The 13,190-nt window shown below is 42.3% G+C and overlaps 1 protein-coding gene across 3 annotated transcripts in view; it reads left to right on the top strand.

The window, feature by feature from the left end:
- Nucleotides 1-2,845: 2,845 nt before the first annotated feature.
- The window catches only part of PBX3 (PBX homeobox 3), a 218,068-nt gene continuing 207,723 nt past the window's right edge, over nucleotides 2,846-13,190 (top strand). Inside the window, exons 1-2 of one of the 3 annotated variants that reach the window (XM_065928440.1) lie at nucleotides 2,846-3,159; nucleotides 4,102-4,175. In XM_065928440.1, the coding sequence (XP_065784512.1) occupies nucleotides 2,960-3,159; nucleotides 4,102-4,175 (274 nt within the window). In that variant the 5' untranslated portion in view covers nucleotides 2,846-2,959. Of the gene's footprint in view, nucleotides 3,160-3,511; nucleotides 3,938-4,101; nucleotides 4,176-13,190 lie in introns of those variants that run through there. The other 2 variants (XM_065928443.1, XM_065928442.1) reach the window with 2 other exon arrangements.

Genomic DNA, 13,190 nt, shown 5'->3' with positions numbered 1-13,190 from the left:
CATTTAACAAGTTGTTTTACTCCTAATTGCTGGCATTTGCTTAACTGTTTTCTTAATTCTAATTTATGTTTTTATGTTCCTGTTTGTTTACATAGCCCATACATCCCATTTGCCTTTATTTGCTTAAGTGTTTCTTTAATTTTATTTACATTTTTATATATGTTGCTTTGCTTACATAACTCATTGTTTGGAGAGGGCTAGAAATAACCATAAATCCCCATTGCTAATTAGCCTCATCCTCATGACTGATTAGTCAAGATTATGAGCCTAGAAAGAGGACAGGGAGGAGGCCTGATAGTGAGTCACAGGATCATTGAATTTTAGAGCTGGAAGGAATTTAGAGCTGAAGGTATATTTCAGATAGAATTCTGTGGTTTTACATCTTCATCTTTGGAGAATTATGGAAGATTGGCTGCTTGCTCTTGCTCCTTAATGCAAAAATATATAAGGATGTGGTGACAGTTTTGAAAAACACGTTAAGAATAAAGAGAAAGTCCAATCGATGATGACTATGAGTAACCCATAATGGGGGCTTAAAAGAAGAATCAGAAGCTTGACACATAAATGGGCTACAGAGGAGCTGGGAATATTAATGAACATAAGGGGGCTTGTTCTTTGGAAGTAAGAGGCAGAGTGGATTGTTTGGAACGCCCTCTCCAGCAGCTGTGCAGTTTGTAAAGATTTTAGCTTGCCTTACTGTAAGGTTAGCTATTAGCTTTGCAGTGGGGAGTATTTAAAAGTACACAGAACATACGAAGGAAAGAACCTGGAACCGAGTAGCCTGCTTCATTCCAAGAATCCATCTGGCATGTAAAGAACTGCTTGTCCTACATTAAACCCTGCAGAGTAAGAACCATTTTTCATACCTCACACCCCTATTTTTGGTTTCAGGTAAGGCAGCTTACTGAATTTGGTGAAGAAACAAGAGGACTTTTCAGAACCACCTAACCGGAGGGCCCATCGAGGGTGAGCTCCATGGATCTAAAATGGGGAAAATATGACGAAGCTCTGTTAGGGAAATTAGGTTAAGAGAAAGCTCAAGTGTCCATAAGAGCTGTTAAGTCTAGACCCCCAAGTAATGTGAGCATTTAGTCGTTTGCAGGCAGAGTACAACGGAAGAAAAAGTGCTATATATATGACAATCTGTGGCTGGAGTCACCAACATTAAATGACTCATGGTGGTGGGGTAAATTGATAAGTAGAATCCAGTCTACACCGAAATAAATATTCTTTATAATAAAAAGTTCATTTTGCAGCTTTAGTCTATCTGGAGGTAGCTAAAAGCAGATCTTGCTGAAGGACTCCTTGGATTACCAGGAATTGCACAGTATATGAAAGGTTGTAAACTTATATTAGTCCTGGATATCATACCCTTCTGCTCCTCCCGAATCCACTTTCCTCTGACACATTTTCAAGTGCTCCTCTTTCAAGAAAAGTGTATATTACTAGATCCGCTGAGCTCAGGCATCAAGCATGCAGGACAAGGGACTCCTACCTTACCTGGTCACCTCTTGAGGGACAGCGCAAGGCCAGAGCGCTGGAACCAACTCTGAGCAGCGGCCTCTCGGTTACTATGGTGATCGCGGGGTGGGCGGGGTCACCATCGGCGGCGTCCCCGCCTCTCTGCCCAGGACTTTTCGAACGCTCCAATAAGGATATCCCTTTCTTGCCTCCGTCCCGCCCCTTTCGGCTCCGAGTGCGATTCGATTGGCCTGGGACGGGCGGCCGGGTACCCTGAGGATACCACCTCCCGACGGGAAGAGCGGGAAAGTGTACCAGGCGCTGTCCGAGGCGTGAAGCTCAGGGCACTGCGGGGAAGCACATGGTTGGCCTTGGAGCGAGTTGCCTAGTGTCCCGTACACAACTCTTGGCACCTATGACTGCTAACACTAGGGAGCAGAAATCAGGGTGCGGGAACGACGTCTGCGGGCCGGCCTATCCCGGAGGCCAGGAAGCGATGAGGCTTGAGGGATCCCGTGGCGCGCTCTTGGGGGGCAGGGGCTCCGAGGGCAGAGGGGCCGGACCGAAGCCCGGGGGCGGTGCCAGCGACGGCGGCGGGAGGCGGACGACCCAATGAGAGCGCGCGCCGCCCCCGGGGGCGGGGCGTGCGGAGCGCTCTCCCGCCCTCCTCTCGCCCCCGCCCCTCCCCCCGGGCGTCCGGGGCCGCAGTGAGTGAGTGGCACTGGCAGCCTGTCAATCCCTCAGCCGAACGGCCTTCTAGCCCGGTCCGCGGCGACTGCTGGCAGGGTGCGCGGTTCTGGCTGTGGCGGCGGCGACTTCTCCCGCCCCATCAATCTGCTGTCCGCCCGGCGCGCGGCCCGCTGGGGCCCTCCATCGGGCTCCGTGCCCCTGCCGCGCCGGCTCGCTAGCTCCCAAACTTTCCTCCTCCGCCCCTGTCGCTCCTCTCGGCCGGCCCACCCGCTGGCCCTCCTCCGCCGCCGCCCGCCGCCGCTCCCTCCCCCGGGGCCGCCGGGGTTCGGATCCCCCCCGGCCGAGGCGGCGGCGGCGGCGGGCGGCGGCGGCGGGCGAGGGAGGGGAGTGCGCAGGCTGGCGCGGGGGGCGGCGGGCGTCCCGGCAACTCGGCGGGCGCTGAGGAGCAAGTTGCGCGGGGCTACCCGGCGGGGCGCGCGGCGGCGAGGAGGCGGCGCGGCGGCCGCGTGAGGGCAGCGGGCGCCGCTGCGTCCGCCTCCGCCACCACCGCGGAGCCCGGCGCTTCCGCCCGCCGCTTCTCCTCAGCCTCGGCGGCGGCGGAAGCCAGAGCCGGGCGCCCGTCCGCACCGCCTCAGCCGCGGGCCCCGCCGGCCGGGCCGCCCCCTCCCCGCGCGGGCGGGGAGCGCGCGGCCGCCTCCCCCTCCCCCTCCCCCTCTTTCTTCTCCTCCCTCGCCGCCGCCGCCGCCGCCGCCGCCTCAGCCTTCGCCTCAGCCGCCGCCGCCGCCCGCTCCCGCCCGCGCGCGGCGGGATGGACGATCAATCCAGGATGCTGCAGACTCTGGCCGGGGTGAACCTGGCCGGCCACTCGGTGCAGGGGGGCATGGCCCTGCCGCCTCCCCCTCACGGCCACGAAGGGGCGGACGGCGACGGCAGGAAGCAGGACATCGGCGACATCCTCCACCAGATCATGACCATCACCGACCAGAGCTTGGACGAGGCGCAAGCAAAGTTGGTGTCGTCTCATTAAGCATCTTTTGTGTGTGTGCGGGAGCCGGACCCGCGGCAGAGTCCGGGCCCGGGTGGCGCCCGGGCCAGGGCCTCAGCCCCGGGCGGGGAACTTTCTCCGAAAAGAGGCCGCCGGCCCCGGCCTCTGGGGGACTTGCCCTGCGCCCCTCGACGCGGGCGGGAGTCGGCAAAGTTGCTCTCGGGGCGCGGGACGGACTTGGTGCGGCGTGGATTTCGTGGGTTTCGCTCACCCCACCTCCCCGCGTCCGGCCCTCTGGCAGCCCGGCCCCCTCGCACGGATTCAAACCTCCCGCCCGGACCCGGCTGCACGCCGCAGCGAGCGGGCCCCGGGCCGCACTTGAGGGAAGTGCAACTTTCTCCTCGGCCCAGAGTCCTGGCACCCCGGCTCCGCTCGGTCGCTGGACGACCTCGCTGTGCGGGCGGCCGCCCCAGCCCGGCTGCGGGGCGCTGGGCGGTTCCCTGGCGGGTCCGGGCGCGGGCGGCCAAGTTCTCGGGAAGGGAGGGCCGCCTCGCAAACTTTGCAGAGCTGTCACCGCCCGCTGGCCGCAGTCGGCCGGTCGGCCGCGCCGCACCCGCTGCCCCGGCGGAGGGCAGACGCGGGAGCCCCTCCACGCTGTCTTCTCCCCTGGGTCGCCGCCGTCTGCCCCCGGATCGCGGCTCCCCGCACGGGTTCGCGCCCCGCGGTCGCCGAGGCTGCTGCCTGCCGAGCAGATGGGTCGCGCTGCGTTCGGGCTGGAGCTGTAGCCGCCAGAGCTTGCCGGTTGTCGCTAACTAGTCAATTGAGTTTTCTGTTGATTTGACGGGGTTCAAAAGAGCCTTCCAAAATAGGGGGCCGGAATTAAATCTTGGATCTAACTTAAGGAAGGCGCCATATTATTCCATAGGTGATGCTAATACCTTTGTGTTTTGCTATTTGTTTTTCAGGAAACATGCCCTGAACTGTCACAGAATGAAACCCGCGCTCTTCAGTGTCCTATGTGAGATCAAAGAGAAAACAGGTAAGACGCTGCGCCCCGCGGTGGGCCTGGAGACCCCCGAGGTGGGGTCCGAGCTACTCCTTCGACTCTCCAGTTGAAAGCTGCTGCTTTTGGGCACCGCCATCTTTGATCATTCTTTCCTTCCCACCTCCTGATCTTGAGAAAAAACTGCAATAAATCTGGAGTCGATTTCTGAATTCCGCTCCTGGTGTAAAATGAAGTGTAGAGTGGACGGGGCAGGGTCGCAGTCCCCAGGCGGCCACCTCTGGCTGCAGGCGGGGAGGGGGCCGGGAGCGCCAGCCACCCTTTCTTGCTCCTTTTGCCTTGTTTGTATGTCAGTTTTTAAAAGGAGCCACGGGGACCGACTCCTGCGTAGAAGCATATCCCGAACTTTGTTTTACTTAGCCTTAAGCTTCATTTCCACAGATAGAAGAATAGATGCAATTGCACAGACCCGAGGAGCATGTTTGAATTAGTATTTTAGTTCGGAATACTACTTTTAAGAAGCTAGAAGGGTAATGATGTGTTTTACAATGTATTATATCTATTACTACTTTTATTAAATTCTATGCTTGAAGTCATTACATTGTAAACATACTTAATATATTTTATTAAGTAGAGAAAGGTCCACAGGTGCAGGTTGAATAATTTTGGAAGTTTTCGGGGCAAGGAATATATGAGAAGACAGCTTTTGCATAAGTGCTGAAATGAAAACTACAAATATATATTAGACAAATTTCTGACAATTCATCTCAATTTAGTTTCCTTGTTAGACTTTTTAAAAATTGAAGATATTTTAGTCTTGAGGTGATGGTAGTGCCTCAAGTGGAATTTGAGGTTTGATTTAGATTTTTTATTTCGTTTGAGGCATTATCTTCCCTGTATGTGGCAAACAAATGCATTAAACAAGCTTTACTGTTTATTTGTGTGTGTTTGTTGGTTATACAGTATTATAAAGTTGCTATTTTTTAAGTTGGCAAAGAATAGAAGGGAAAGTTAAAGTCCAAAGTATAGAAATATTTAAGTGAAGGTATTTAAAAGGTTAAAGTGATTATGTTTAAACTGAATGTACAAATAATAGCGCACTGTATATAATTGTTGGTAGGAGAGTGGTCCTCCTTTTAAACAGATTTTCCACCATGCAATTCTATTTTAATCCTAAAAGTAATCAATAAAAGATGAAGGGTTATTGCTGTCTATTAAAATATATGCTAAAACCATAATTAACAGCAAATACTGAAAGCCTGAAAGACTACTTTTCCTGCTTTTCATTCACATGGTATGTGTGATTTCTTTATGTCAAGTGTTTTTAAGATATATTTTAATTTTGAAAACCACAGGCATTTAAAAATGACTAACTTTTACTCTGTGTTGGTTTTTAGCTACCTTTAGAAAGCATTGTGATTTAAAACGCTAGATAATTTTGATCTGACTATAAAACAAGACATCAAGCATTAAATCTTGAGATTCTTAGTTTAGAAGCCTAAAAGTGCGTAATTCTCAGTAAATTATGTTGCTTAATGTCCAAGGGTTTTCTTGCTATCAGGGCTCCACTTCAGTTTCTGCTGACAGCTAAGCACTGGGGTATTGACTATGTTGTGAATATTAAGATTGATTCAACTTTATACAGCATTATATTACTAGGGAGAGGGGATTGATATACCTTCCTTCTCACCCCCTTATCATGATTCTTTTTTTTTTTTTTGCCTTTTTTTTTTTTTTTTAAAGTTTTGGCCTAGCTAGTTTGAGAACCAAACCCAGCAAACTGCTTTTCTTGTTTAGACATTTAGCAGCAGGCAGAATTCAATTAGGAAGCATAAGTCCTCTAGTTGCTTATTTGCACAAGACTTAGTTACACCATTCTGAAAGGAAAGTGTAGTCAACCTCATGTCAAAGGTGAGTTAGAAAAAAGAAACAAGTCTTTTCAGAGTCTGGGATTACTGGCAGAGAGAGCTTTGGTAGGGCACTTGCTGTTTAAGAAGCAAGAGGTAGCTGACAAAAGAAATTTTTGTGTTTTGAAAATTGTTTCTGAGGCTTTCAGAGATAACTTGTAAATTAGATTCTCTTTTTGTGCTTTGGCCAGTGGATCCAAGTTTGCACGTTATCTCTTTTGTAAAAAGCCAACGGCCGACAAAGAGTAAAGGCGGCTGTCTGGGCTGAGGCATCTTCCTGCCAGCCTCTCTAAGCTCGAGAGGGACGGGATTTAAGTACCGAATGATTGATGGGGGTGAAGCTCTTTCTCTCCTCTTCTTTCTCCCCTACTACCCAGAGCTCTACCTCACTCTCCAAAAACTGCTTTTAAAGGAGACAGGGACGCTGGACTCAGATTCCTTGATTTGAAATAAAACAGCTGTGTAGACATTAGTGTTACCGAAGCAAAGAAATTGGGGCAGCAAATTCCAGGCCTCCCCTCCACCCCCATCTGTTCCCACAGTCATGCTTTGGAAACATCATGCACTTATAAAATAAGCACTGTAGATTATAATGTATATCATGTAATGCTTTTTAAAAAAAATCATTTTATTAAATCTAATAACATAGTATCCAAAGATTAATTCTCTATAACCTAGAGAAAGTTTACCTAGTCATTTGTAATAGAAACTGGGAATACTATGTGATGACTCTATTCTCCATAATAGAGGGGTAGGGGGTTGACTAGTAGGGAGATGGGGGTAAAGCTGTCATTTCAGTGGATAATGTCATTTCGGTTGTGGTTTTTTAAAATAAGACAAAATCATTAAAAAAAAAATCCATATATTTGTAGATCTGCCAGTAGCTTTTGAGGTTTCTGATCAGGCAGTGAACACTGCCAGTTCTGATGCACTTGAGGGGTTTAGTTTGAAAAACATCTTTTTTCCCTTCTACCAAATATGAAAAGGTATTTTTCCTTTCTGACAGATAAATGGATAATCTACCACAATTATATTTTTTTTCTTGTTCAGAGGTAGGGAAAGTATACCATGAGATACTTCCTTTTTCTTGAAAATGTGTTCTTTTATAAAATTTATCGTTCAGTTATTTTTGGACAGAAATATCTGTTGAATTGTGATAGCTACCCATTTTGAAAGCAACTGAAAGTTACAGGCTTTAAAACAAGATATTTGCCCATTTTAAACTAAGTAAACGACCAGTGAGATAATTGTTAAGATTTCTCTCTTTTTTTAGCCACATTTTACCATCTGTCTCTTATTAAGTATCCATGATACTATGAGGTCTCCTTATCTACATAGTTCTTTGGGGGCGTTCTCTCACATCTTTTTGGCCACCTTAATCTTGATCGTTGAAGTACTTTGTGAGAGGATTCCATTCTCATAAATCTCTCTTCTTTTCAAAGCCCTTAATTATGAGAGTTTGAGTAAAAGGAAATGGCTCTTTTTGAGGGAAAAAAATGTATTTAAAAATATTTTAAAATAAAAATTCAACACTCTAGTATATAATCGGAGTCATATTGTTAAAAAATGTTGTGTATTAGGAAAAAAAAATCAGCATAACCTTTTCCTTTCTAAACGATAGGTTAAAATACTCCATGTTGATAGCTGCCAACCAAACTCTGATTTATTGCCACCACAAACCCTAAATAGCGTTCATTTACTAGTAATGTCTAATGGCATACATGATGGTTTGCCAGATTTGTGGCCTTTGTGAGGCTTATAAGCAGGACTGACTTGGGAAGATCATAAAACTTAATGAACTTCTCTACTGCAGGAGGTGTCCGCAGGGGAAGAGAAAGGCCTGCTTGCCTGGTTGGGCTGGTTGAAGTATTTTTTATGTTTAAAGAGAAGAAGAAAATTACTATTAAAAATGCTTTGCTTTTAAAGGAACCCTCCCTAGGAAGAGTCATAGGATTTTACTTATCAAAACTTGATCAGGAAGGTAGCTTGTGAGTTTTTATATGCATTTAAAATATGATATATATGATTAAATCTTTTATTTTTACTGCTGTAAGTGGGACTAGCTTTCAGAGAGATAAGGCAGTACTCTCAGTCAGCACCTCTATTTCTGACCCTAAGGGTTTAGCGACTCATGGCATCTTCTTTTTCTGGTCTGTTTTCTTTCTTTTTTTAATGCTTCAGTATAAAAAATGTGTTCATTTTTCTTTTTACAGTGCCAGGTAATTCTTCAATTCCTAGTGTATAAAATCCAAATAATCCACCAAGTGAAATTTTAACAAGAAAGGTGAAAATTGTTGTATGTGAGTCTAAATGTTATTATATATAATACATATTGTGTATTCTTTTAAGTTGCTCTTGAGGTGCTTCCAATATAGTTATCATTGTTTCAGAGTTTTAAAAACAAATGCTCTGTTTGATACATGATTCATTTCTCTGTTTTTGTGAACTATTTTCTAGTTTTAAAAAACTTTTTATAATGGAGAACTTCAAATGTAAAAATATACATAAAGAGAAACTTGAATCCCCATGAACTCATTGCCTACCTTCAGCAGTTAGCAACACTTGGCCAATCTTGTGTTCTCTGTAACTCCCACCCTTTCACAATTATTTTGAAGCAAATTTTAAAGGACTTTTAATGTTTTAAATTTTTTATCAGTTTAGACATTATGTCTTATTTTCATTGGAAATATTAAATGATTAAACAGGAAAAATTACAAAGTCAGTGTACCCTGGAAATGTCATAAATTTTGTTGCTTTATTGCAAATTTTTCCTTGCACAATTTAAGAATATTTTTTATTTTTATAGATTTGCTTAACTTACTGGAGCTTTAAAGAAGTTTTGAGGAAGGATGTAAAAGAGTGATGTTTTTCTAACTTTCTTTACTCTTCTGTCATGCTTAGAAGATAATACATGTAATACATTCATAGAAAACATAGAAAAAAAAATCTTACTTCTCTACTGGTTTGGAACTTCATGATCTAAAGTATCAAGCAGGTATTATCTTAAAAGTATGGACCTGTCTTCCAACCCTTTTTTCTTCTTCCCAGTAAAAGAATATTGAACCCACTTGTCAATACTAAGTTGATCTGTGCAAGTAATTCTTTCATGCCTCAGTTTTAGTGGACTTCATTTTATTATAGATCTATGTAGTTTTGGTTTTTATTTGGGACTTTGCTATGTTATTATGCTAATTTACATAATTTTAATCCAAATCAGAAGTATATTAAGTGGCAAAGGAAGCCTTGCCTTGCCTCAAAGAGCACATTGGTTCTTTGACTTTCATAAAATTTTTCTGGGTGTATCTTTCATGTTAGGATCCTTTTCCTTTTAACTAATTTTGCTTGTACTTTTAGATTTCTGTTTATAACTTTTGTAAATGGCTACTTCCAAGACATTTAACATCTTATTTGGATTATGTGTGTTTTGATAGTTTATGATGTCATTGTATAGAATGAAGTTATATGAAGTATGGCTATGAAGAATGAAAACCGAAATTCATGAACCACACCCTAAATCATTGATCGTTTTATTTTGTACTCATACCATTGAGACATTTCAGAATACGTAACAGATCAGTACCAAATACATCATGCTAAATAAGGATTTTTATACTATTTTCCCTCTATTTATGTACATATGAACAATTTTAGGCATTTATTTTTTCAGTATTGACATTATGAGAATTATGTTTTATTAGTTTTCTCAGCAGGCTTATGTTTTAGCCATTTATCAGTGGGATCAGCATGATTTAGGTAGTAATAGACTAACAATGCTTGTACACTCCCTCCCATGTTGACCTTTTCAAACATTTGCTCTACTTCAGTAGGCCATTTGAGTCTTTACATATGAAGAGAGTAAATAATTTATATCACTATGTAGTGTGAATTGGTCAAAGTTTTTTTAGATCTAGCTAAAAAGATTTTTTACAAAGTTGTAGAAGTTAATCTAACACACAAATTGCTATCAGAGCTCCATGATAGTGTTACATTTAGCAAATAAATTAGTAGGAAATGCTTGAATGAGCCACTGAAAAAAATAAACCATCTTTTTATGCCTTTAGACACAGAACATATTTGAAAATAAATTTCATTAATCTTCAACTCTTGATTCTAATTACCCTCTTTGTAGGCAGAATAGTAACCAGAATCTCTTCTTTTTTGTTATTTTGAATAAACACACACACATACAATAAATATAAGATGTTTGTAGTTTTTGATGGTTAACGGTAGTTTGCTTTGGTACTAAATCTGCGTGTATGTCTAGTGAAAATATTGGTGTGATAGAATGTGTTAAGTTGAATTGGCTTGGCATTTTTTTTACTTTTGACTAACATGATAGTAACTCATTAGGACTGAGAACAGTTAAAAGTAATTATGGATAAAAATAATTGTTAAAAGTTGCAACTTGAAGTTGTTTTCTTCAAGTTAAGTGCTTTACAAATGTTAAGCTGTTTTGAACAATAACCCTTTTTGTGTGATCATATTAATGAGAACTTGGTATACAATGTAATCCTTTTAATGTTGATGATTCCTCACAATGTTTAAACCATTAGTTGGGAGACTCAACATATGTTATGGCAAAATGATTTTTTTGTTTGTTTGTTTTGTTTTATGTGATACATAAGTTTTCAAAGCATATTTCTTAGGCATCAGAGTCCAGCAGGTGGCTTTTTACATTAAAAAATTCATAAATTTTAAAATCCCATAAAATTTTATTTCAAATTCAAATTAACTAATTGAGAATGTCAACATTTCCACTGTCTATATTAACATTTATAATAGAACAAATGGTTGCATATAGAAATTATCTGCAACATAATCTAAATTAAGATTCTAAACAGGCATTACAGATGCTGGTAACTTTGGCAATTATCATTTTGTTTGGTGAACAGTAGTAAAACAGTGTGCGGTAAAAGTGTTTAGAGAGAGAGGATAAATAAATTGAACAGTTTTGCAATGCAAAGTGGTTTGTGGTGTTTTTGAGGATTTCTTGGCTCTCTCTTAACTGCTATTGTGAGCCTGGAGCAGATTTCCCCATTGCTAATGCCCTAGAAGTATTAATTCACTTTGATATGCTAATTAGAGGGCATTATGCAAGAAATGAGATTAAGTGGCAGCATGAAGCCATTTGCCTGTCAGTAAATTGAGAGCTTTAGCATCAGGAGGAGCTTTGTTTTTTTTTTTTTTTTTTTTTAAGTTTCTCTTGGTTTTGCATATAAATAAAATTGATTGAAAGGTCTAGAGAAGCTTCTAGAACCAATGTAGATTCCTCCCCCTATGGTTCTTTAAATGTAATGTGACAGAACTTTTCTGAATATTAATTGATTTAATTGGAGATAATATGAAGTTTTCATCATGTTCCCTATATATGGAAGTATACTAAGAATTTTGCATCATCTAGTCTTATTTCCTAAAGCCCAGTTTCAGAATATGGCTAGTGAACTGTTATCAATTCGTTTCAGAAGTGTAAACTTGTGTGTGTGCTTGTGTGTCTTCACCAGTGTCTTCACTAAACTGAACTTCACAAGAATATTTTCTTCATAGGGAAGAATGAAGAAGTTGTTGAATTGGGCTTCAGGAGACTATATTAAATGAGCATTAAGACTCTCACTTAAATACCTAATTCTAGTTGCTGGGAGGCATTAGAGTTGGTGGTTAAATTCTGCCCTTTACACAACCTGTGAAATTTACATTTCAGCATGTGTCTGTTGTTTTAAGATTACCATATTATTTGATTTTCATGTTGAAGATGGTGTTTCATACTTTATTCTGCTTTGGCTTTTGCGATTTAAGCCAGGCCTTTGATTTTCTGTCTATAAAACTATTACGTGATTTCCTACATTTTGTAGGGAAATGCATGAGTGAATGCAAGAATAGGAGTGATGAATTGGGAGGAGGACAGAACTTTGGGCCTGTGAAAAATTTAAGGTTTCCTCAAACGTGGAACTTCTACCTATATAAACCATGCTGAGGATAGAATTTCCAAACCCAGGCTTAACTGCAGTCTGAGGTGTGGTTGGACAGGATGGCGTTTGGATCAAGCATTCAGATTGAGGTTTGCCTGAGTGTCTGAATTCCACCACTGTAGCTGTGACTCTAGACCCAACAAAGCATAACTTCTCTTCAGAGCCATATGGATTATTTAGTCACCACAGCTGCCATGCATACATGCTACTAAGGCTGGCTTCTTTTCGTGTGCATGTGTGGTGCTTGTTAATGTTAATGGGAGTCAGGAATGTGCACACAGACAGAGGGATGAGAGTCTGTCCTGAGACAAGAGTCCTGATTGCATTTCTAGTGAAGAAGACTTAGTGTACCTGCTCTTCTAAATGAAAAACTTTGTTACTTTAAATTCTCATTCCCTTCTCAGACTCCCTGAACTAGTTAAATCAATGAATCCTCATTAGTCTCTAATTACTTGCAGAATTTCATTTAAAACATATGAAGTTAGTTTTGATTGAAATGGGAACAAAAAGCTTTTGAAATTGCATATTATTGTTTTTTGAACAAAAGGTTTCTACTGGCTTTCAGATATACTAAGCCTTTGTAAATAGGAATTTATAGTGAAATGGGAGGAGCTTTTGAAATGCCTCTTGAGTGGCATTAATAGGGGGAAAAATCACAGCATTAAAAAAATATACATGTGTGAAATGGCAAGTTCATATGTGTATAATATGTAGAAACCTTTACTATCCAAGTGCCCTCAAATGAGGAAGAATTGACTTAGATGGTCTCATAAGTTTCTTTCTTTCTCCTCTTTTCTTTAAAAAAAAAAAAAACCTAAGGATGAAGGTAGTTGGAATTCATAGTCAGATATATCATTTTCAACTTGGAATAGGGACTAGAACAGGAAATTGATTTTATATTTATTATGAAAGCAAGAATTCTGCCACCGACTGACAGCCATCCGTGTTTTAGTTTTGTGATAATTGTTCACAGACATTACTCTGCAGTTGACCCAGATTATTTATAATGTTGATTGGGAGTGTTGGTCTGTTAAAAGGTATGTGTATAATGAATATCTTTAATTAAACCAAGTAATACTGGCATATTCTATATTGAATTTTGGGTCGAGGATTAACTGTCAGTACTGGTAAGAACAAGTTACGATAGATTGTGCAGTGATTCCTTTGGCTTCATGGAT

This window comes from Muntiacus reevesi, chromosome 3 (assembly GCF_963930625.1).
Source record: "Muntiacus reevesi chromosome 3, mMunRee1.1, whole genome shotgun sequence".
Taxonomy (NCBI): domain Eukaryota; kingdom Metazoa; phylum Chordata; class Mammalia; order Artiodactyla; family Cervidae; genus Muntiacus; species Muntiacus reevesi.
Note: the sequence above shows the minus strand (reverse complement) of the source record. Positions and strands in the feature narration are given on the sequence as shown.